This window comes from Setaria viridis, chromosome 2, assembly GCF_005286985.2.
Source record: "Setaria viridis chromosome 2, Setaria_viridis_v4.0, whole genome shotgun sequence".
In the NCBI taxonomy this organism is placed as follows: Eukaryota; Viridiplantae; Streptophyta; class Magnoliopsida; order Poales; family Poaceae; genus Setaria; species Setaria viridis.
In genome coordinates, this window is record NC_048264.2 from 27627466 (window position 1) to 27652279 (window position 24814).

The window sequence follows — 24814 nt, forward strand, 5'->3', positions numbered from 1 at the left end:
TTACACGTATAAGTTTTACATGCTCTCAAAATTGTGCTAAAAATTTATCTTATAATTTTTGTTAGTACAAAATTATACGTCAAAATTATAATATTCCAAAATGAAAAGTTGCGGGAATTGAAACTTTTCAAAAATAGAAAGTTCAGGGAGGGGAGTGGATTGTTGGGGACCGATGGTTGGGAGGAGCATGGTCCAAATAACCCTCAGGAGGGGCCGGGGTAATATATAAAAACGATTCTTCGTGAACAAACTACAATGGTACAAACAAGGAAGAGCATTTAGCTGACAACACGCCTCCAACAGAGGCAATCTAGCTAATCTAAAACCCTTAGCTAATAGGAGAAGACGAGGAATATTTCTCCATGCACCAGCAACACCAAATGAATAGGGATCGAAGCAGGACATCGTGAACAGAAAACAAATGCACGTACTATTTTCCTTTTTACACATCAAACGCTCACGACGGCGCGGCGGCGCCTGGTCGTCGTAGGCTACCGATGGCCTTATCCAACTATGCGTCTATGCCTGGCGCACGCTGCAAACCTCGTCATCTTGAGACATTGCACGACATGCCTATCTAGCACGTCAACCCTACCTGTCCATCCCGGCGCACACCATGTTACTTCATTCTTCTACTTGTGCCTACCGGATGAAAAAAAACCAAAGAAAACAATAAATAAAAAAAAAACGCCGCCAGCCTACGAATATGCTACAAATAACGAGATTAGAGTTGACCAAACGCTCAACAATTAGTCTCGCCCTTCTCCTTATCCGTCCACACGCATGTTTCCATATGCAACAAAACGTAATCATGCCTTGCCTGCCGCCCAATAATGCTGGCACTCGTGGAGCCCGAAACGCAAGCTGCAGGAGATTAACCCGGCCATCAACCAGACTGGGGTTTGACTTTGCAGCAACGACAACTAACCAAACCAAACACGTACTGCGTCCATACGCAACAAATTGTAATCAAGCGTGCAAAGGAAACAAATATACAGTATGTGTCGTAACCTAACACTCCAAGCCGGGCCCAGCACTGGCTACGCAGACGCTAGCTATACGAGCCAAGCGATGGCACAGCAGCCAACCACATCTGAATCTCTGACCCCGCTGTCCGAATCCGTTGCGGCTCATCACAAGCTACAGTAGAAGGAGATGAAGCTGATGACCTGGCGCTACTTGCCTCCAGTCCAGCAGCGCGCACGGCGGCGACAGGTGGAGGCGTCGGGGGTCAGATCGACGTGACGGAACCCCTCTGGCCCGGCCGACCCACCCAACCGTCCCGACACGTACGGCGCCCAGACGCTGACCGGCCGGCCGGGGTGGCGGCACGACGCACGGACGCATGCACCCACCGCGGCATGAACCGGGCACCGGATTCCCGTGGAAAACTCGGGAGGATGACGACGAATGGTCGATGATGATCGCCCTGCTGCCGTGGGTGGTCCGTGCGCGCCGCAGAATTTCGTTTAGAAGAAGCTCTTCTGGGTCTCCCGTACGAACCATCCGTCTGGAAGAAGCTCTTGAATTTTGAGGGCCGTTTGATGCGCCAACAGTGACAGCCAGCCATGTGGTTACAGGCAGCTAAGTTACCGATTACCAAGGTCAATCGCTGACACTGCTGATTATTCAATGGTCCTCGTGCGATAAGACAGTTCACAACTTGACATCTCATCGTGCCACTCGGTACACACGCCATTGAACCAACTAGATGCGTGTGTAACCAAGGGGACCTCATGCACGTTTTGAGTTCCCGAACTCAAGAACTTCGTAGGAAACTATTTTAACTTTCCCGCATGGGTTAGGCTATTTATTTGATGAGTTTTTATAATTTTATTTTTTTACCAAATAGATCTTCCATCGACAACTCAGATCGATCTATGTTTTATGAACCAATGAACCAATGTGTATAATGCTTCTGCCCCGCCTCTCCACTGTTGTTGCTGCCTCGCCGACAAGCTCCTCCCACTCCGACTTCCCTTCCGTGCGTTCTATTTTTATATCATCATGAGCTCTGGATCTAATCTTCTCTCGCCTCCACCATCGCCCCGACTAAATTTGCCGATGCCACCACCACCCACAACCACTTATTCACTAACCTGGCAAATCATATCACCCCACTAGAGAGCAGCGGTTTTGCTCAACCGTTGTCCGCCACCATCGTGCACAAGCGATGCCTGCGCCGCCTAACCATCCCGCGCGCCAACCGCCACTACCACCAAGCTGACGACCTCGATCCAAACCTCTCTCCCCACAACCAACAGTCCTTCAATACCAAACCCCATAACCTCAAACTGAAACCCGAATCCTAACACTAATATAACCATCGCCGGTGATGGCCTACCACCGGTAGGTATGATTGTATGAATATTGGATAGATTTGCACGCTTCCAAAACTGTAGTCAAATAGGTAGTAAAATTCTTCCCGTATTCAAGCATTTGTTTCAAAAAAATGCCGCAGCTTTAGGCTTGTTCAATTCAACCGATGTTGTGGCAACCAATCCAACGGGCGGTGCGTGACTATATAGTTGATGCCAATCCAGACGCTAAAATTTTTTGTTAGAGGACATCCGAGCGAGATAGAGATAATAGGGGACGTCATGAGTCATGATGGGTGGACCATGCACGTCTTGGGGTCCCGAACTCGATCCATAGCTTTGTGTGGAGTTCATTGATCTTTTAGAACCAAACCTTTTAAATTCGAGGCCTGCTTGATGCCACGAGCCCTTGTTTCCCTGCAACGGCAGCTATGGCGGTTAAACGTCAAGCTCAAGCTATCCGCAGTTCCGCCCGGTTGGATGGCGCCGATCCGACGGCCCTTAGGTGAGCACGTAGACACCCCTGCGGACTGCAGTTACCTCGGCGCGCGCGAGCGAGCCATAGGCTAAGCCGCCCGTGCAGCATGGCGTCGTTGTCGCAGCCATTATGCTCGGTCTCGGTCTCGCCCAGAAATGCCAGCCATGGCGAGCGACGAGTCATGGACGGATGGTTATCGATCGGCGCGGCGGTGCAGGGCAGGGGCGCCCATCACCCCGTCCATGACCCGTTCGCCCAACCACCCCCAACGCTGACATGCTGTTCCCTCTTTACTCCCCCCGCGCTTTCCGTGCATCGCAAGCGAGGCGAGCGGCGAGCCCAACCCAACCTGCCGAGCCGCGCGCACCAGCAAGTACAGAGGCGAGAGCGCCGCTGGCCGCTGCATTCACATGCCGGCCGAGCCGTTGCGCAATAGAAAACGCCTCCCCAACCGCAGCACGGTCAGCTGCTACCAGTACCCGCTGCGCGCGACGAGCGAGTTGGTAGCGAAGCATATATGATATCCAACAAAGCTTCGGAGAAGCTTAGCTTGGGTCGCTCGCCGGTTGACTTGTTTGGTGCTTTCGATCGGCCTTCTTGTCCCGGTTTGGTGCCTGATTGCTCGGCCTCAACTGACTCTTCATCGGCCGATCGTCCTCCGTCTATATACTTGGTGCTGCAGCTCCGGCCGGACAACCGGTGGGGAGGGGGGTGGCTCTTGTCTGGTTCCCTCGTCGTGGATGAGTGCGGCTGCATTGGCGCCGACTGAGGGAGCGACAGCGACAGCGACATGGCGGCGGCCGGGGTGAGGAGGGCGGGCGGCCGGTTCCGCGCGCGGGAGGCCGGGACCGGCGGCGCTAGTGGGCACTACTACTTCTTGGGCGGCGGCGGCGGTGGTGGCGGGGATGGATTTTCGCGCGTTTTGGAGGAGGCTTCGGCGCCGGCGGAGGACGCTCCGGCCACGGCGGGGAGGGAGTCGCCCCCGGCGGCCGCTGCCGCGGCGTCGGCGATGGCCGCGAGGATCACGCCCGCGGTGCTGTTCGTCACGGTGGTGCTGGCCGTGGTGCTGCTCGTCTCGGGCCTGCTCCACGTGCTCCGCCGCCTCTTCCTCAAGACCCACCACGCCAGCGCCGGCGGCGGGGAGCGCCAGCTGCAGCACCTCTTCTTCCCGGGCCACGAGGACGGGGCCGGCGGCTCCGGCGGCGGCGGGCTCGGCCAGGCCGCCATCGACGCGCTGCCGGAGTTCGCGTACGCCGAGCTGTCCGGCGCCGCATCCGCCGCCGCCGCGGCCATCAGGAAGGGGAAGGAGAAGGCGGCCCGGCCGTTCGACTGCGCCGTCTGCCTCTCCGAGTTCGCCGACCACGACTGCCTCCGCCTGCTCCCGGCCTGCGGCCACGCGTTCCACGTCGCCTGCATCGACGTCTGGCTCCGCTCCAGCGCCACCTGCCCGCTCTGCCGCACCAAGCTCTCGGCGCACCACCTTGCCGCCGCGGACGCGCCGTCCGCCGGGCCGGACGCTGAGGAGCACAAGCAGCAGGCGTCAGACGAGGCCGCCGCGAGCAGCGTCGTGCTCCCCGTCAGGCTCGGCCGGTTCACGAGCGCAGACGGCGACGGCGACGCCGAGGCGAGCACCAGCGACAGCAGCCGCATCGACGCCAGGAGGTGCTACTCCATGGGCTCCTACCAGTACGTGCTCGCCGACGAGCACCTCCTGGTCTCCGTCCACATGAGGCACGGCAATGCCGGCGGCGCGGGCACCGCGTGCGGCGCAGGAACCGCTGGCCCTGCCGTGGCGAGCGGCGGCGACGGCCAGCGTCAGGGCAAGAAGGTGTTCGCGCGCGGCGACAGCTTCTCCGTGTCCAAGATCTGGCAGTGGCGCGGCAGCAAGCGTCTCCCCGTCAGCCTCTGCGCCGACGACGGCCTGCCGTGGGCGCCGGCGGCGAAGGATCCGGCGGGGACACGCACGAGGCAACAGCAGCGCAGCGACACTTGACCACAGACAAACTGCCGACACGCACACACACATACACACATGCATGTCATGTTGGTTAGCGGTTTCTTGGTAGAATTTTGGCGGTAAAACCGCTCGTTCCACGAGCAATGATGCAAAATTACGAAATGAACATCCTTTCGGGGACGGGTAATCTTGTTTTGCCTCCATTTTGTGCAAGACCATCGTTTGGGGGGAAAAAAACATACTAACGTCAATTCCAGGTTGCTACTGCAGACACATAACGCCTATAAATTTTTGTACTTTCACCGGAATATTCTCGCGTTTACTCTCCTCGAGCTGGCTTGTACTCCTACTGTGCAGCAAAAAGATTGGCAGCCGAGTTCCAGTCAGATAACTGTGTCACTGTCCCATCCTACACCACTGTAATGGCTACTTAACATGTGTCCACTCAACTGTCTTGTTCATGTTCCTTGATGGAGTAACCTGCTGTCATGTTCATGTTCGCTGGTGGCAGTAAATTGGGGGACGCTGAAGTGAAGAGGAGGTTGAAGAGAACATGGTTAGGAGGTTGATCCCTCTTAATGATTGATGAAAGGTGGATGGCCAGCTAACCAATCTACTAACAATAAAACTGCAGCTGCAAACGTCTGCGGCCGACTGCTGATGACTTCCATGCTGTGTGCTGTATGAGCTAGTTGCACAGTACACTGTCACTCCCTGGAGAAAAGTAGAGGACCACAACCAACCTCTTGGAGGAGATGCATGATGAACACTGGAGTAGTGTGTGCAGGAGTATCCTAGTGGGGGCGGCTTGCAGCTACCTCATCAGCAACTTGCAAAGTGTAGGACCGCATGTATCAGTCCTTATTTCCTTCCCGTGACATTGTTCCTGTCTTACAAGTTACAAGAGCAAGAACTTAGCTTTCTTACGTTTAGCTCCTTCTAGTGAGTAGTAGTGAGGACTGATAGTCTTTGTATTAGCCTCGAAATGGTGATGAATCAAGATTCCTGACTGCTAGTTACGAGGCCGGCTTAGTTTGACCTGACACGATTTTAGTGTTGATTAATCCCTGGTCAAGGCAGACAGGAACTGGGCGCAGCCGTTTGTTTAGGGCTTCTCGATCCATGTTGCCCAATTTTGAAGTGCCAAAATTACTGTACCAGCATTATAGCACACTGTAGCGTTTCGTTTGTATTTGTGAATTATTGTCCAAACATTGACTAATTAGACTCAAAAGATTGTCTCGCAAAGTACAACAAAACTGTACAATTAGTTTTTAACTTCGTCTACATTTAGTACTCCATGCATGTACCGCAAGTTTGATGTGATGAAGAATCTTCTTTTTGCATAGTACTAAAGTTGGGATTTGGAGGTGAACTAAACAACGCCTAAGCGGCTGAGGCAACCTCTTCCTCCTGGCTCCGATTGGGGTCGCTATCTGACTGCCGACGAGAGCACGTGCGAGACTGCACAAAACGATGCAGGATCTCACTGTGTTGTAACCTCTAGATTAGCAACCCGCAGACAATTACAAAAACCAACAACGTGTCAGTCCTAGCAGGGACTGTAGATTATTATGCATTTATTAGAGACCCCATTTGGCAATTAGCCTGGCAGTCAGATCTAATGGCCATCGTGATCGAGATTCATCACATGACCTGATCCTCATCCTACAGCTTGTCAGGCACTCATCATATAAACCAAGAGAAGAGTTACATTGTTTTTCAGTCAGGCAGAATAGTAGAGTGCCATGGCGAGATTTCGACGGCTCCTGAGCAACGAACCCCATCGAGCTCAACCGTCGTTTGGACTTTGGACCCAGCCGGTCGGATAGAGTAAGCGGGAGAAAGCTGCATGGAGACCACACCACACGAGGCAGTGGCTTTCCTCTCGCGTTTGGAGGTATCCGTCGAGCTCAGCAAAGGCTTGGCGGATAGCTCCATCTGCAAGAAAGTGTGCCGAGCCTTTTCGCTGCAACCTTTTGCGGTCGTTGTCGGCACCTGCCTGCTGGTGAAACCGGTAGTTTGTATGACGGGCTTGTCAAGACCAGACAAAGAACTACAACTACTTAAATGATATAGCAGGGCTCCTGCTATATACTTAAAAAAACAAAGAATTACAACTAAATCTACTCTAAAACTGGAGAAAATTTGAAGGGATAAGTAGTAGAATGATAAGAACAGGGCAACTCCTAAGCAGGAAAAGTAGAGCACGAAAGGGAAGTAACTGGGTATAATGTTCTGCTCTCTCCATTGCAATATACATCCCCTGCTACTTCCGGTTATGTTTGACCATTACAGCATGTACGGTTAAACCGTCTTACCCCTTGTTTACTTCACCTCCAACTCCCAACTTTGACACTATGCAAAAAGAAGATTCCCCATCACATCAAACTTGCGGTACATGCATGGAGTACTAAATGTAGACGAAATTAAAAACTAATTGCACAGTTTTATTGTACTTTGCGAGACGAATCTTTTGAGCCTAATTAGTCAATATTTGGATAATAATTCACAAATACAAACGAAATGCTACAGTGTGCTACAGTGCTGTAACAGTAATTTGGCACCTCCTAATTTTGCCAACTAAACAAGGCCTTAACTGATACACAGTGAAAGGCAAAGATACACAGGAACCCTCATCAACGTCAGAGAATTTGAAAACCACCCCCAACCCACTTTCTTCACACCCGCGCCATCTTCCTCGCCATTCCATTCTTCAGTTTCGTCAGAGTATTAGCATCTCTACGTTCTGACTATACTGTATCCTCAATATAATATCCATATAATAGCCCTGACAAGACTGGATTTTGTGTTTACTCAAAAAAAAAGGACTGGATTTTGTGTTCCCTTGGCGAGGATTAGACCGTTTAGTTCAGTATTGTGTATTATCTATGATTCTGATTTGGTTTGTCCAAAGATCCTTTCGTTTCTCTGGCGAATCAAAATCAAATGTAGAGGGTTAAGGTTCGTTTGCACACCGATTCTGCCAAAATCCAACCAGATATGCCCCCTCAGTATTATCCCACCGGATCCCAAAACTTGATCTGAACAAAAGTAGGCCGGATTCCGCAAGTCTCCCGATTATTTCTTCTCTCCTAACATTTCCAAGCTGTTTCTTTTTTCTTCTTTTTCGATGAAGAAGTATATAGAAATCATATCTTTGGCCTGATTCGACTAAAAGCCAGTACCAGGCGGCCTCAGAATACCGGCCTTACATTCCTGAAGATCTGAACCCACATGAGCACTGGAGGTTCCCCCGCGTCTGCCCCTGATGGTGCTTTATGCAGAGAAACACAAGACCTGGATATACTCGTGTACAGGCAGCATCCCCTTCAGGCTTCAGGCAATAAATAGCAGTCGACACTCCACTCTGTAGGGTAGAGGGTACATCCAGCTGACCATACGACCGCCATGCACGCTTGGTCACACAAACAGGTAAACATCTCTTTCTCCCCTCGTACAGCAGGGATCATGTGCCTTCGGCACTTCACGATCACAGCCATCAATTTCTCATTGGTATTACGTGGGCAAATTGCAGCCTACTGATGCGGCGATAATCGCCTATTGACACCGTGTTTGTATTGTACAGAGGAACAGTATTATACAATAAGGAGTCCAAATCCAGAAAATAATAGAGTCTACAGTGCTGAGTGCAGCACAAGACACAGAATGGATGGATTGACGCAATCATTGGGCAGGTAGATGGAGCGGCCTGGTTTGGTTATCTTCCTTATTTTTAGCACCCGTCGCATCGAATATTTAGATACTAATTAGGAGTATTAAATGTAGACTATTTACAAAACTCACTACATAAGTGGAGGCTAAACGGCGAGACGAATCTATTAAGCCTAATTAATCCATAATTTAACAATTGTTACTACAGTAAACATTTGCTAATGATGGATTAATTAGGCTTAATAGATTCGTCTCGCCATTTAACCTCCACTTATGTAATGGGTTTTGTAAATAGTCTACGTTTAATACTCCTAATTAGTATCTAAACATTCGATGTGACACGTGCTAAAAATAAGCAAAAGGAACCAAACACCCCGCAACAGAGCTGTACAGGCCCAGAAGACTTTCATCCCCGCTGCACACATCAGGGACTTGCGGTTTGTGATTGCTGTACAGGAGCCTCCTTTCGGCGTCAGGCCTGACTTCAGTTGCAGACATCACCCCGCTAGAAGCCTTGCCTGCAGATAAGGAAACTTGCAGTTTGTGGCTGCTGTTGTCTTCGCATCATCAATAGCAATGCTATTTGGAGTAAGTTGCGATTTGTGATCCCTGTTGTCTTTGCATAATCAATGCCAATGCTTCATGTTGGCTGATTTCAAACTCCACGTGATCTGTTTTCTAACTGTGGGTAGCTTGCAGGCATTGGAGATTTGAGAATGGCAGACTGGACATGCTTTGCTGTTTGCTCCAAGTATTTTGAGATGATTTGCTTATGGATCAGCTGACAACCTCAAGTATATCGTTTGAGTTCACATGGCTATGGCTGGTGGTATCCTTTTGGGATGAAACATCTATTACACCCTTCAGTAATCTGATCACTTCACTGCAACCGTCGACGTAGTAGTTAGCTTTGCTGGCCTTCGGACCAACGGAGCAGGCGAAGACCTCCGGAATGGCAGGAAGCTCAGCAAGGGAGGTTGCTTTATTGATGCTCTCAAACATGTCCTCATCTGATCGGTCGTTACCGATGCACATCAAAAGATCTGCCACTTCCCCTTTGCTTACCAGTGTCCGAATGATCTTGTCCACAGCAATGCCCTTGCTGACTCCCTGTGTTCATGAATGGCGCATTAATACAGTTATTTCAACCCTCAACAAACATCTATGCCTAAAATACAACAAAAAGTTATGGAATATCTGAAATTGTACAAACCTGAGGTTTAACTTCTACAATCTGATGACCACGCTTCACGACAACAGGTTCATTTGCTAGGACTCGCTCCAGATGGCTCACTAGCTCCTTTGCCTGGCAGGAGCCGAAATCATGATCTGTGTTCTGATAATGCCACACTAGAGCACTCTCCTTACATTCTATGGAGGACCCATCAGTTGTTTCTGTGTATACATGCATGACAGGATCCGCGATCAGCTTCCATTCAGAACACTGACCTGATGAACTTGTTTCCCATTCAGCTGCTTTGTTCCATCTGTGAACAAACATGGTTAATAATCACACAAATGAAAAAAAATCACATAACTGTGTATGAACAAAAGATTCTTTGGTCACTATATGGATACCTGATGAAGTAGCCATGTTCAGCAGCAATACCAAGGTTCTCACATGAATCAAACCACTCACTAAGGGAATTTCTTCCTCTTCCGCTAACTATAAATACAGTGTTCTTAGTATCATTGCACAAGCTGTTAAGGATTGAAATGACTTCTGCACTTGGAGCTTTGTTGAGCGATGACTGAGGCACAAGAGTCCCATCGTAGTCCAGAAATATCACTCTCCTGTTAGCCTTCTTATAAGATGAAGCAAAGTGTTCTAGAGACAGTCTTCTGAACCCAGGTGAAAGAGCAATAACTCTAAAATTCAAACCAAACCCAGTGGTCCAACACCTTCGGCTATCTTGCTCTTTGCACGTTCTCTCCAGATCCTGGTCAAAGCTTCGTGCCCAATAAGTAACATCATGAGATTTAACATAGCGATAATGCTTCTCATGGCGCTGAATCTTCTCAAATTGTGTCAGGTCTGTTGCACTATACAATGCATCAGCCACATCTTCAACGCTCCAAGGATTTACCCTGAAAGCTCCACTAAGCGACGGGGAGCAACCCACAAATTCAGAAACAATCAGTGTGCTTGTATGAAGTGAGCTCTTATCAGAACCTCTGAGCTTATCGATATCCTCATTTCCCTGCCTGCAGACGGTGTATTCATATGGTATTAAGTTCATGCCATCCCTCACAGCGTTTACAATACAACAGTCAGATGCAGCATAAAATGCAATCTTTTCATAGAAAGGAATTGAATAGTCAATAAGGACAACAGGCTTGTAATTAGCAGAACCATATTTATCATTTATCCTTTGAGCTACTGATACAGCTTCATTTTTTGCTTCCTCAACATCTTTTCCAATGCTTCTTGCAGGATTAACAATCTGTACAAGGACAACCTTCCCCCTAAGCTTAGGTGTTCTCTCCAAAAGAAGCTCCAAGCCAAGCAATTTAAGACTGATACCTTTAAAGATATCCATGTCATCTACACCTAAGATTACCAACTTTCCCCTATATCTATTCTCGATTTCTTGAACCTTGCTAATTGTAACAGGCAACTTCAACATAGACTCAAGCCGGCCAACATGTACACCTGCAGCGAGAATCTTGAGGTTCACTGTTCGACCGAAGTACTCTATACCAATGTGACCACGTTTTGACTCATAATTAAGGCCTAACAGCCTGCTGCAACATGAAAGGAAGTGACGGGCATAATCAAATGTTTGAAAGCCAATAAGATCAGCATTAAGAAGTGACTTTAGGATTTCATCCCGCACTGGCAGTGTTTTATATATCTCAGAAGAGGGAAATGGGCTGTGGAGGAAGAAACCAACTTTGATCCTGTGCAGCTTCTTTCTTAAAAAGGTTGGGACAAGCATAAGGTGATAATCATGAACCCACACACAGTCATCATCTGAATTGACTGCCTCCATAACTTTGTCAGCAAAGATTTGGTTGGCCCGCACGTAGGCTTGAAAAAGGGAGCGGTCAAAGAGTTCACCTTTGTCATGGCAAACAGGAAGCATATAATGGAAAAGTGGCCATAAGTGCTGTTTGCAGAAGCTGTGATAGAACTGCTGCTGGAGGTCAGCTGGGAGAAAAGTAGGTATGCATTTGTGTTCCTTGAAGAGCTTCTGAGAAACTTGATCTTGCTCACTGGGATCTACTTGAACATTCAAACTACCCACATAAATAACTTCACTATCAATTGGAAAGCCATCTTTAAGTTGAACAAGAAGTTGATTATCATCCACTGCAAAGGACCACTCTCTGGTAGCTTCATCTTTCGTACAGTTCAGAGGTAGGAAGTTTGCAACAACAATCTTTCTCGTCAAACAAGGAGGCGCAGAACCAATTAAATTGCTACCATTACTACTTTCCCAATCAGGGTCAGATCTGATGCCAGGAGAAGTCACCGCACAAGGAAGAGATCTAAGAGGTTGTTGGAAGTCAAATACATCTTCACTACATATATCTAGCAGATTTGAAAACGAATTCAAAACCATGATTCCTGCAAAGAAACACGAAAGAATACCAATAGTTAGGCCTTTACAACAACAAAAACAAATTGCCTGCATACATGTGTGCATTATTAAGGACATAACTTATGATAAGAACATATGAACGTTCTAGCACACACCATTTGATTTCTCAAACATAAAAATACATGTCCTTCAACACAGTGGTCATCACTTTCATTTGCCTAAATGGCTGTTTAACCTGTTTAAACGCTACACGGTGACCAGCTGTGTCTGATTAAACTGCGGCTTAATATTCATTTGGCACAATCATTGGCTAAAGTATGGGTGACTGACCGTTTATCGTTTAGTGTTTAGGTGAACACTGATCATCACAGCAAAAATACAGCAATTGATTATCTGAACTAAAGGACCTGGAAAATCAATTGTAAAGTTAAAGAAAAAAACAGCCTGTGCCAAGATACACTCAAAGTCAAGTTTGATTTGTGAAAGACAAGGAATGAGAATAATAGTCCTCAGCAAGCAGTTATCCAGGCTAATTGATCTAGTTAAGGAAAAATTCATGTAACTGCTACTCGTTTCCAGTATTGGCTAACATGTATGGGCCTGAGCTTATTCGCATTATTCACTCTCAATTTGCATTGGCTATTTGGACACAGGTTATTTATTAGACCAATAAAGTGGATAAATAATTTATGGGATAATAAATTATAATAGAAACACCCACAAATAAAATCAATTTCCAAAAAAAGAAGTGCATAACAGAACAAGAGCTTCTTTGGATTTACGATTTCTACAGAATAACACCGAGCTAAAACCAAAACATGAATGACCTAGCTGCATGTAAACATAACGTTCTGCTTCAGGGAGTACATGCGAAGCACATAAAAATAGAAATCACGATACTACAGTTTACACCCTAGGTATTTCAGTGCTATACTTGAAAGCATATTATTATTTTTCCCATGATGAGCTCTCCATAGTTCCAGGATAAACCGCATCTACCTTCTCATTTAGGACCACAATATCCAATCCAACCATCATTTAAGAAAATGGACCACTCTCTCCTACCAATATAACACAAAAGGACAAATTCGGGGACCACCTTGCAGCAACATGACGCAAACAATACTTAAACTAATCATTTCCACTCACCAGTCACAAATGAGCACAAAACTACAATGCCATACCACCTTTACTAATGTAATGCATCTTCCTGCTAGACCTGACATGCCAATCAGGACATGTCATCATGCCAGCTGAACTGGCTCACACATAAACTTCAACACCTACTTGGTGAGATCTGTTATTTGTCCTATTACAAAACAGTGATATGGACAAGGCAAGATGGTCATGGGAAACTTGAGCTTATAGCAATCCTGCTCATGCTATTTGGCAATAGCGTGTCAAATGCAATTGGATTTGCCATTAAATAAAAAACCAATCTACTGCATGTTCTGTTACAATCTTGTACTGCAGGATGATTGTTGCCCAACCTATACTATTTGGAATCGATATCAGGATATGGTGACCAAGCTCATACCGCAAAAGGGTATAGACTGAAATTAATAAAATCGAATCTTCCATGCGTTATGTCTTGATGATTAATTAGCTGAGGAGACAGCACATGATGCTGCCTAGTAATGGTGAGGCCACAAGTTAAACATAACAGCCATCATGTGAGACATCAGTCAGATAAGCTAGTAGGTGTACCGCTTTATTGGGAATTCTGAGGTCTAGAGGTAACAGAAGTTCAACTGTGTCTTATATATAAATTTGGCTACCACTCAAAGCAATTTCATACACGAACATAGAAGAAGAGTGCAAGATACATCATGAGAAAATTTTGTGGCAGTTCAGTTGTATCTTTTCTGCATGTGAAGTTATTGGCAATCTACCATTAAACCATTAATCAAAATCTAAAGTAAATAGCAAACCAGGAGCTAATAAGTAATAACAGATAATTGCATTTGTATACCTACCTAATAACAAAGAATCGCATTAATCAAAATCTAAAATACACATCAATGTTCTTATCGATTGGCAGTGAAAAAAAAGAGGATCATCCGGACATCTAGTGACGTAGATCCAGTAGGGCAGAGGTTAAACGTTTTTCACATATCTATACTATTGAGGATTGACCATTTTCGAATGAACAACAGAACAAAGCTTGCCTAAGTATCGAACACGGACTGACGGTGGTGTTCAGGCAAGAACCTGTGACTCCCCTGCCGTCATGCGGCGGTGCGGCCTGTGCCCAGTGGCCAGAGCTGCCGGGTGCCGACGACGGCCTGCCGCCCAGGCCTGCTGCCGGGCCGCCTGCCGGAGCAACCCCCTCGACCCTTGGCGCTCGTGCCGTCGCGGGTCCGGTCGGCCGTCCGCTGGCGGCTATAAGAACAGAACTAAGCCGGCTCACCGAAAGATTTTAGCGAAAAGGAAGATTTTTTTTTTCTTTTCGCATCAATATCCATAATTCCTCAAAGAAGAAAAGGGATCACATGGACCTTCAAATCAATCGGAATCTAGCCCCAAATATCGCTCCTTTTCTAATTCAAGAACAAAAAACACTTCCGTAATCTACGGAATCAACAACCGCAGTCAAAAGCACAGCCGAATGGGTCAATGAACATGCAGATCGAGAATGAGCGGAAGCGTTTCTTACCGCCACGAAATCAGCCTCCCCTTCTTGCCCTCTCTTCTATTCTAAGGTTTGTTCCTTCCACTCAACACAGGAGATAGAGAATGAGAGGCAGGCAACAAGAAGGCAACGAGCACAGGAGATGTTTGGAGATGGACGGAAATGCTTCCTGGCCCTGGCAGTCTGGCTCGCGAGGTTTTGTGGATTCGGAGGTTTTCTTTTGGAAGATGGCAACTGTCCGGTTGGAGGACGATTATGCCCCTGGTCGTCGTGCCGATGTACGCGAACGCACCGCGGATAAGATCGCGCTCTTCTCCCCGTGACGATGATGATTGATTACTATATTTTTCACGTCTCCGTTTTTCTTTGAACTGCTATTCTATTTCTTTTTTAAGGATATTTATTACAATTTAATTTTAATATCTTGGGGAGAAATTTCAGGTCAGATTCTTGGGTCTTGCAGGTGTTTTGGCTAGAAATCTCCACGCGGAATTTGAAACATTGTTATTGTCTTCGAATTTCCGCGTGGACTTGGGCACTTGGCTGTGGATTAGATCGATGTCACCCTGCATTTTAGATTTGATTTCATTTTCAAAGGTTATGCGAAGACTTGGGCGTGGATCCCTTTGTTGTTGTATCTGAATGTTCAGATGAAGGATGGGATCAATGATGGGTTGCTCTGGAGACAGAAATGTGAAATAAATACTAAATTACAAGATGATGTGGTTTGGTTATGATGTGTTTGCCTACACTAATTGACCTCCTCTTTCTATTTGTGTAACTTTTTTATTTACATGGAGAAGTTTTCAAAGCTTGGCATCAAGGATTCCAGCTAATGGTAATTAACTTTGTTTTCTTTCTTTTCTTTCAAAGAAGTGAACTTGTAATTTCCTTGCTCACGACGAACAAGAATACCCTCCACTTAGATTATCAGGATTCAAGAAGAAAGGAAATAACCTTTCGGTGCCTTCTTGCATAATTCTCTCGTTTTCATACGGCTGGGATGACATGCGACGAAACCTAAAAGCGAGCATGCATTTCGGATCAAGGCTGCTCATCTGGACTCCGAAGGCAGGCAGGGGCTGCGTGGGTGATCATTTTAGGCTATCTTACTGGGAGCATTAGTGCTTGTTAATCTTATCTTCAACTAGCAAAGATGGTTATCTAGTTGGACACTACAACTGGAAAAGAAAAAGGGAAAAAGATCACCATCACCTGGCACTTAACAGCGACATCTAGCTTTTGAAAGATGAGAAAGTCATCAGATCGACATTATGTTACCGGACTTTTAGTAGAATAAGGCTTGTGCTCTTCTATTACACGGTGTTATTTTTGGACACATATGCGAGATTTGGGACACGTTTGGATCTTTACGCTAACTTTGCCTAACAAAACTATAGGTGAAGAAACATGTATGCTTGGTATGTTGTCTTTCCAAGCCTTACTTTTGAGTTTTGACGGTTGGCTTTGCCACGTTAGCAAGGTAAATTTTTTTTCTTACCCAAGTGTTCAATTAAACAAAACTAGGGTCAGATTGAGCAGGTAGCCTTGAATTAGAAGACATCTTTTTGGATAATGGAAACTGAATAAGAAGACATGGATCCATGGACTCTGTGTCTCTAGGTTAACGGATCCATGGATTATGCAGAGCACAATTCCTTCTGTGCTTCCCTTCTAGCCTTGTAAAAATACAAAGAGATACCTCTCCTTTTGCTTGCAGATTTCAATATTTAATTCACATTGGTGGATCACAAGATCATTTTGGATGTTAGTCATTTGTTGAATCTTGCTCACGATATATAATTTTGCAAACAAGACATCCATACCATGCATCAAGGATTATTCGTCACTGAGATACTCGCTCTGTTCCGTAATGTAAGTCGATTTGGCTTTTCCACATACATAGATTTTGCTATGCACCTAAGTATAGGATTATATCTAAATACATAATAAATTCACGTATATAGAAAAGTTAAAACGAAATATAGAACGGAGGGAGCTTCAAAGCCAAAGCTGTCAGTATAATCCACCGGATATTTTGCCTTGGCCCTCGACCAAACAAATCGTAATCACAAGGCCATCTTGCTACATCTAGCTTTGTTTGGAAACTAGCAAGACATAAAAAAGAGTAAGCTGGCATCTGGCACAGGGGTAATTGTCATCTCGGATACTACTACGGATAATTAGCGTCTCGGATACTACTACGGATATGGAATCTTGCTGCCAATCGATAAAATATGCGGTCGGATATTCCAAAGCATCAATCCAAGGTAATCGAAGTTTTCGTAAGTTCATTGTAAATGGAGAATACCGAAACAGTCTTTTTTTTTAATTTCCAACGGGAACATTCTTAATATTGAAGAGCAAACGGAGAGCTAAACTACCATATATACACACATTTGAATGAAATCTAGATAATTCCACTGAAGTCTCTGATTAATGAAAACACTGAAAGTAGCCTTTTAAAAGTCAGGAAATTTCGATAAAATCGAAAAAGGCTTTACAAAAGTATGTAAAATTTCTCTAAAACAATACTATCATTAGGAACAGAATTATAGGTTGGGGAAATTGCCTCTTGTTGGAGCCTTGGAGGCCATGGATGAACCTGTGAAGTGAAGGATGCAGGGGAAAAGGTAAAGTCAGTGCATCTTGGAAGACTAAGCACTCCAACTCCAAGCATGCGTACCAAGACCATCCTCTGCCCCCAACCGTACTCCCAATTCAGTGTCGGATAATTGGGCACGTAGCACTGTATTGTCACCGTCACCGGGACAGCATTATTAGAAAGAGTCCTGGCACAACACTCAAGCAAACCTTACGTGATTACATGAAAACTCTGCTGAAAACAACACCTGGAATGGCCAGACCATTTCTCAGTCCCCTCTGTTCTTCAGGAAACTATACGTGCTGGTATGCACTACAAGTTTTGATATTCAGAAATGGAGTCAGACAGGCCTAGTCATCTTGTGCCTCGTGTCGTGGATTTGTTGGCCACAGCACTTGGCCTCTGTCGTCTTCTAAGTTCCAAGAACAGCATCTATCTCTTCGGAGAAGCAAAGGCGGATTGCCTCCAGATTGCTAGGGCCTAAAACCGCATAAATCAACTGCACCTAATGTGTTCCATGGAGATTAGGTGCATGACTAAACTTATTAATTTTATTGCTTGAGAATTCTGCTGTTCTTTAGTTGAAACTTCTTTATCTATACCTATGGCAACACTCTGATGATTCGGAGGCACATGGAACATATTAGTAAGGAGTCTGGAATAGCTAGTTGACTTCTTGGACAGCTGCACAAAGAACAAACACATGCAGATTGTGAGATTGACGCACATGAACCGATCCAAAAGAGTTTCTTAGAACAGTAGGAGTGCCACTGCCATCAATCATTGGACATTCCCCTGATGGCAAAATAGAGCTCATTTAGGGCTGAAAGCTTCCAAAGATAAGCCAAGGATAATGCTTGGGAAAAAGATCCGTATCAGTTATTCATAACCTAACGTTGGTGCCCTGCCCACTGGCAATCATATCATACTTGAGATCTGGTTCTAACATGGAACAGAATTGATTACGGGGTCACCTAGGGGAACTCACCGAAGATTGGACCATCCAGAAATGAAATTTGACAGCATGATCATCATTAGAACATTTCTAGCGACATGATCTCAGTAAGAATTATGTAATACATAACAACGAAGTAAACACAAGAATTATGTACAAAGTGGCATGTGGAGGCCAGGCCCAATATTTGGCATTTGCTCCACTGCATTATTTGAAGAGTCAACAAATGCAAGGAGCATTTGGATACACATACACACTAGGGATGATGGCAGAAACATAGCTGTTCATACAGATACAGCCTCCACATATCATACAAACAACTGAAGACGTGCCGATCAAAGGGTGAAATGAATGGAAAATCGAACACACACAGCCATGTCCGCGGCTAAAATTCGGAGCAGATGGCAAGGGGCAGCAATGAATTCAATCAGTACTGCAGTACAATCTCTAAACTACCAGCTGGTACAGCACGCCATCCAAGAGACCAAGATTCAAGGTTCAGTCTTGTGGCGCGATTGTAGCAGAGTCCCAATCAGACCATGTACGTCATACCGACACGCATGATGTTCGAGTGGGGGACCTTCAGGGTCGCGGTGCCAGCCCTGCAGTTCCTCCTGAGGAATGCGTAGAAATAGTTGATGATAAACTTCTTCGTGAAGAATGACTCCTTCCTCGCCCTCACGTCGCCATGAGCTAAGAGATACGTGAACCCAGATGCGATGGCTTCTCTCAGAGCTTCCAGCTCGTACTCTAACGCAGGGTCTTCTTCTGCAGACATGGAGCTGGAGGGAAGCACAGGAGCATTACCATCTCTGGTGCCCATTCTGTTGTCATCACCAGATCTCTGATCAGAAAGCAGTGGAGTTTGCAGATCGCCTTCACAAGCAGGAGACTGAGGCACCTCAGATACAACAGATATGTCATCACGCTCAGCATCCGTTGTGCTTGCCTCAAGCGCGATTTCCTGGGCTTCCCTCCTCAAAAATTTCTCAAGACTCTCGACCAGAAGCTGCTCAAAGAAGCCATGATCCTCCTTCCTAACATCCTTATAACCATAGCGCGCGACGCAGCGAAACATATGGTAGTCCTTTTGACCAACCCTTCGGAACAAGAACCTTTCTTCAAGCGGGACATATGGGATCGGAACATACTTTATGCAAACAAAAACGATCGTGGAGTGCATTGCTGGCAGCGTGACCAACAGTTGGCCAAAGATTGATGGGATTCCCTGGACCAATTCGTTGTACACAAGTCCAATGCCTGGAACTCTTACAGTCCCGAGTGTGGCTCCAAGGTCAAGGATGCAGTCCAGTGATATCTTGCCCCGCATCTCACTCTGATATTTCAACACACTTCCATAGTTCCATGTGTACATTATGCAGAGAAACAGTGATGAGAAAGCCAGCGGTAACCAACCTCCTTCTTTTATCTTTGACAGAACGGCGGTTAAGTAAACAAACTCCACTGTGCCAAAAAGAATAGGAAAGAACAGCACAAGAAACAAGTTGGTTTGCCATATAAGCATCATCACCAAAGTCACCAGTACAGTGCTAACCATCATGACACCAACTTCAGCAATACCTGAAAGTTCAAAGAAAAAAGAAGGTAATTGATGCAAAAGGGACAATTGTTTAGTAAAAATAGATAACTACAGCCTATGGGACTACATTACACATCGTTCACAAATCTCTGTAGCAAAATCCACCCATAGTAGTAGCAAGTCTACTTAGTCACAAGCTGATTATCGTGAAACATAGTACATGAAATGGACGGATTTGGGGGGATTAATGTTTCAAAAAAATACTTAAAAGTAGCACGAGAGATGCAGTTGTATGTTCCTTGAAGATCAAAGTACTAACCATATGCATTGGCGATATCATTGGTACTTCTGAAAGCAGCCACAATGATGATGCACATGACCATAAGAAACCAATTCATCACAGGTATGTAAATCTGACCCATGACTTTCTTGGAAGTATGGATTATCTTAATCCTAGGAAAGCAACCAAGAGCCATCGCCTGCTTTATGCATGAGAATGTTGCAGATATCATAGCTTGGCTGGCAATCATAGCAGCAAGTGTAGCAATCACAAATACTGGCCAGAATAGAACTCCTGCTTTGCAGATCAAAGTTTAGACTTAGTGAAACTCACACAAATAATTTAGAGTGATTATAACCTAGATCAACCTGATATATTTATTACCAGCTGAAAGTTTTACCTGGTACAGAGTCATAAAATACTCTTTGTACAGCAAGTGGATTTTTCATCAAAAATGCAGCTTGTCCCATGTAAGCAATAAGCAGACAGGGGAATACAATAGCGGTAAATGCTATCTGGAACCCAAAAAGGAAGAAGAAAAAAGAGTGGTGAAACTGAGTGTGTCAGATAATGAACAAAATGTACAGGATATCATGTAAAAACACACAGAGAGGGAGGGGGTTAACCTGTATTGATTTGACAGAGAAATGGCCCAAATCAGCAAACATTGCTTCAGCTCCTAAAGTTATAAAAGATAATGAGTTAAGTGTACAAATATTTTTTTTATGTCAGGTTTTTAATGAATGATCAAATCAATGGAAAATTTCTTGACCAGCATAATGGTAAAAGATGGTATAGCAATACTGAACAAGTGATGGAAACTCTACTGAAGGATGCATTGATGCAAGGTACAATGGTACAGCTGAGGAAAGAGCATTTTCATCACTCATGATATTGTCTGTTCTTGTAAAAGCATTATTGGTAGTGTGATGCAAGAGTTCAAAAATGTTGACTGTTGATAACAAGAATATATTTGAATGCAAAATCAGCCCTTCCTTCAAAAGACGCCAAAAATAAGAGAGGAATGCTGTTGCTGGAGAAAGGAGGCACCTGTGATGCACAGGACACAACCACCAAGAGCTGACCATGCCTTTAAGCCGTTTGTTGCGAAAAACAAGTATATATACACCGGATTGAATGCTCTCACAACAGATATATCATACTTAACAATATTATATATTCCAATAGAGCCCAAATTAAGAAACCAGAGTCCCAAAATAGGAGCAAACATGAATCCAACTTTGCCAGTCCCGAACCTCTGCACGCTAAACAGTAGCACAAGAACTATGATGGAGACTATTACAACAGCATCTACAAAAAAATAGAGGGTGGAACATAAGGCACAAATATTCCTTTACCAAATAATGAAAAGATCTATTTGGTCAGTAAACCAATGAAAATAAAAGGAAAAATTGCTGTAGATATTAGAATACGATTGAATATGGAGTATCAAACCTGTATCGAATCCTCGAACTTGACCCTGGAGACCACTGACAGCAGACATGACTAAACACAAGAACAAAGAGAGGGTCAGGTGCGAACAGCGGTTACATAACATCTGTTAATGGAGCAAACTAGGATCACATAGTGTATGAAACACCTGACATTGACGGAGTGAGAATGCCGTCACCAATCACCATAGAAGTTCCCATCAGAACTAAGAACAGGAGAATGTTCTTGAAGAGCGGTTTCTTTTCTAGGCAGTCTTTGACAAACATAGCACGCTCAAGTTCGGGAGTTGGCAACTTAAGCCTAAAACTAGATATATCTTCATCCACACGCTGCTGATTCGGAAGCAGGCTAACTTTTGCATACCTGCAAATCAATGAATACAGTGCAAAAGTGCCCCCTGCAACCATGAGAAGGTACAGTCAGTAAGTTAACCAATCCACAACCTAGAGAAGGGCATACCAGCCAATGGCAGTCATGATGTACTGAAACCAAAATCGCACATTGCTCATCCTACCTTCCCCATTGTCATTAGCCTTGAGCACTATAAACACGTATTTCGCGAAAGGTATTAACGCGATCGTGTACATGACCAGCGAAAGTGCTCCCAGGATCTCAACCTCCGACTTTATGGGCACCTTGCTGAACACATCGCTGAAGACGTAGAGAGGGCTCGTCCCCATGTCTCCGTAGACCACGCCGAGGGTTTGAAAAGCCATCGCGATGGTGCTCACCATCGATAATTCCTGGCGAAAAGTGGAGCTCAGAGGTTTCAGTCATTGGGATCATGCATGATTCGAGTCCTAGAATATTAGCATCTGAAGCGCACATGTTCCCCACATCCCAGACACGGACAAGGAATCCATGGATAGCTGAATACAGAAGCAGAGCCGATGCTATCACCGTAACACCTACCCAAAATTGTTCCAAAGTTCATCAAGACGCATCTAGCAAGCCTCAAGCGATCGCCCCCATTCATTGCGCTAGCCAAGGAAATGGTGAAAGCTCGCATTATTATTTCCAGTTTCTCGCCACACGAGAGACACGCGAGCGGCTCCATTCCCCCGACGCTATACCGAGGATTTCGATTCGCGGACGCACCTTGCTGCTGTGCCCGTGCGCGCCGCGCACGTTCATGGCCTCGACGTCGAGCGAGTCCACCCGGCGGGGCCGCTTGCCGAGCCGCCGCCGGAACGTGCCGGAGGACACCCGCGACGCGGGGGCCCCGGCCGAGGCCGCGGCGCCCCACTCGGCGGAGGTGGTCGCGCCCGATCGCTCGTCCCCGAGCGACCACGACGCGGACTCGGACGAGTCGACCTCGCTGCCGTCCACCCAGCGCGAGCCCCCCGAGCGCGTCGGCGTCAGGAACCGCTCCGTCGGCGGCTCCTCCTGGATCCCGCCGTCGTCCATCGCGCCGCCCTCCTCCTCCTCCTCCGGCGGCCGCTGACGGGTTCGAGGGTGGCGGGGGCGCGGATCCGATAGAGGCGGACGGAGGGGTGACTGACTGGGCGAGCGAGCGAGCGCCGAGCGATGCGTGCTCGTGCCGAGCGCTTTTGCTGTTTTGGATTTTCTTCCGCGCCGTGCAATCAATTCTGATAGGGCTGTACTGTACGGCTACGATTTTTTAGTGGCTCTCGGGTGGCTTTTCTCCGTTTGTTTATGCAATCGGATTATCACGCTGTTGTTTTTTCTTGTCAGTTTTTCTTGTTAGAAAATTGCAAGGGATCTTCCGGCGGGTTGAAAAGCATCTCTTACAACACGTAGAAAAGCGTGATTTATTTTATCTAGGGACTAGTGTGGTTCATTGGTCTACCTTGTATTGCAAGTTTTTTTTTTATCAATGGAATGACAGAACTATATATAAGATTAAGACTTGCGACTATAAGCTTTCCACATTTGATAGCTTTAAATGGTCCCTATAAAAGGATTTTATCAATATGTTTTGTTTGAGCGACTTTTTTCTCAGTTCTAGTGAGAGGAAGTGTTCCTATAATTTACATTTGTAACCATAGTTTGGTAGCTTCTCATATTTAAACAAGAAAATATGAAAAAAAATATACATATTGCAAAGTCATATAAAGTACTGTAACTTTGCACTTTTTTCCTTGAATGTGCAGAAAAATTTTGTATCATCATATTGGGAATAAAATAATTTCTTATAACCGGACAACACAACTCTAAAGAATTGATAGAGACTTTAAATAATATATACACTTGATATATGGTGGTTGTGATCCTGGATATGTTATATTCACTTTTAAGGGGGTTTCATGCTTATCGTGTGTTTTTTGTTATCTTACGACTATATTCGATTCTCTTCCTATCTGTATTTTTTGTTATAATTTTCCCAGCATTGGCCCGCTTGTACCGGTGGTTGTCACGGATATCTATAATGACGCTGACGCATGGCACGAAATGATTGGAGGGCCCACCGTAACGAAGCAGCATGAGGGTGACCGGTGGGTCTGTCAGGGATTGGCCCGCTTGCATTTGGGGACGGCATCTTCTGATCTGTTCCAATGTGACGCAGCCAGGGTGAGGAACACGAGGGAACAGGAACTGATGAGCTGAACACTGGGGGAATCCGATGGGCCAATCAGGCCCAGTCCGAGGGGTAGGTAAGAGGAGAAGGAAGATGTGCCCAGGCCGGCCTATGTGGAGACATGCTGCTGGGCTGCTTCCTTGGTCGGCCTGCACGCGCTCCGGTTGGCTCTCAGTTTCTTCTGCCCACAGATTCTACGTCTTTATCTTTACCTAATATGCCCCAGTAAAAAAACTCGATGTAAAAACCGGAGAGGTCCATCGCACCTGAAGTGGAAAAAACCGGACGAGCTGAGGGTCCACAGCAGTCAAGCGCACCTAAAAACAATAAATATGGGCACGTGGGGTTTGAACCCACCATCTCAATCTTCCCAAGAATTAATACCACACCTTGACTACCGTTTGTTTGTGTTAATTAAACACATTTACATTTATGTAAAGCAAACCAGTTGTCCAACCAACAACCCATGTAGAAAGGTCAGCTGTTCATCGGAGGTAAAAAAAAAATTGGCATCCAATGAATGTACATATATGCATTTTTTTAAACTCAAATTAGCTATTTAGTTTGCAAACTTTAGGATCATTTATTGATGTTAAAGAAATATAATATGTATGGGAGTCGATACATACTAGAATATAAATTTACTCCCTTCGTCCCAGTACAAGTGCACTGGTAGGATTTGAAAGAAAAATTAGTATGAACAGAAAATGACAGCATAGGAAACAACGCTTGATGCGAGGCAAGCAGAAGCTAGCGGTGAGGAAAAATCGGAACGAGCTGTGGAGAAGAAACAAGAATGTTTTAGACTTTTCACGCGGATGGCTGATATACAGGTGCT

At 45.8% G+C, this 24814-nt stretch overlaps 3 protein-coding genes across 3 annotated transcripts; 1 reads left to right on the forward strand and 2 right to left on the reverse strand.

Moving 5' to 3' along the window:
- The first annotated feature begins 2789 nt into the window (after nucleotides 1-2789).
- Nucleotides 2790-4940, forward strand: LOC117842647 (RING-H2 finger protein ATL46). Its single transcript, XM_034723139.2, has one exon. The coding sequence runs from the start codon at nucleotides 3587-3589 to the stop codon at nucleotides 4787-4789; it is 1203 nt and encodes a 400-aa protein (XP_034579030.1). The 5' UTR covers nucleotides 2790-3586; the 3' UTR covers nucleotides 4790-4940.
- A 3356-nt stretch (nucleotides 4941-8296) lies between these two features.
- Nucleotides 8297-14850, reverse strand: LOC117843791 (probable alpha,alpha-trehalose-phosphate synthase [UDP-forming] 9). Its single transcript, XM_034724506.2, has 4 exons — nucleotides 14630-14850; nucleotides 10007-11999; nucleotides 9642-9915; nucleotides 8297-9538 (listed from the first exon to the last, which is right to left on the reverse strand). The coding sequence occupies exons 2-4, from the start codon at nucleotides 11992-11994 to the stop codon at nucleotides 9206-9208; spliced, it is 2595 nt and encodes an 864-aa protein (XP_034580397.1). The 5' UTR covers nucleotides 11995-11999; nucleotides 14630-14850; the 3' UTR covers nucleotides 8297-9205.
- A 3419-nt stretch (nucleotides 14851-18269) lies between these two features.
- On the reverse strand, nucleotides 18270-22992 carry LOC117844842 (potassium transporter 23). Its single transcript, XM_034725641.2, has 9 exons — nucleotides 22536-22992; nucleotides 21952-22180; nucleotides 21586-21834; nucleotides 21441-21491; nucleotides 21036-21296; nucleotides 20612-20664; nucleotides 20386-20500; nucleotides 20025-20279; nucleotides 18270-19746 (listed from the first exon to the last, which is right to left on the reverse strand). Exons 1-9 carry the CDS (start codon nucleotides 22842-22844, stop codon nucleotides 18698-18700), a joined length of 2571 nt encoding a protein of 856 aa, XP_034581532.1. The 5' UTR covers nucleotides 22845-22992; the 3' UTR covers nucleotides 18270-18697.
- Nucleotides 22993-24814: the final 1822 nt, after the last annotated feature.

Excerpts from the sequence above, each read along its gene's own strand:
- LOC117842647 (XM_034723139.2), top strand. The coding sequence starts at position 3,587 with ATGGCGGCGGCCGGGGTGAGGAGGGCGGGCGGCCGGTTCCGCGCGCGG.
- LOC117844842 (XM_034725641.2), bottom strand. The coding sequence starts at position 22,844 with ATGGACGACGGCGGGATCCAGGAGGAGCCGCCGACGGAGCGGTTCCTG. Across the intron at positions 20,665-21,035 it reads TTGTGTCCTGTGCATCACAG|GAGCTGAAGCAATGTTTGCT; the intron begins GTGCCTCCTTTC and ends TTATAACTTTAG. Across the intron at positions 20,501-20,611 it reads TCTCTGTCAAATCAATACAG|ATAGCATTTACCGCTATTGT; the intron begins GTTAACCCCCTC and ends TTTGGGTTCCAG.
- LOC117843791 (XM_034724506.2), bottom strand. The coding sequence starts at position 11,994 with ATGGTTTTGAATTCGTTTTCAAATCTGCTAGATATATGTAGTGAAGAT. Across the intron at positions 9,916-10,006 it reads GAACATGGCTACTTCATCAG|ATGGAACAAAGCAGCTGAAT; the intron begins GTATCCATATAG and ends GTTTGTTCACAG. Across the intron at positions 9,539-9,641 it reads TTGTAGAAGTTAAACCTCAG|GGAGTCAGCAAGGGCATTGC; the intron begins GTTTGTACAATT and ends TCATGAACACAG.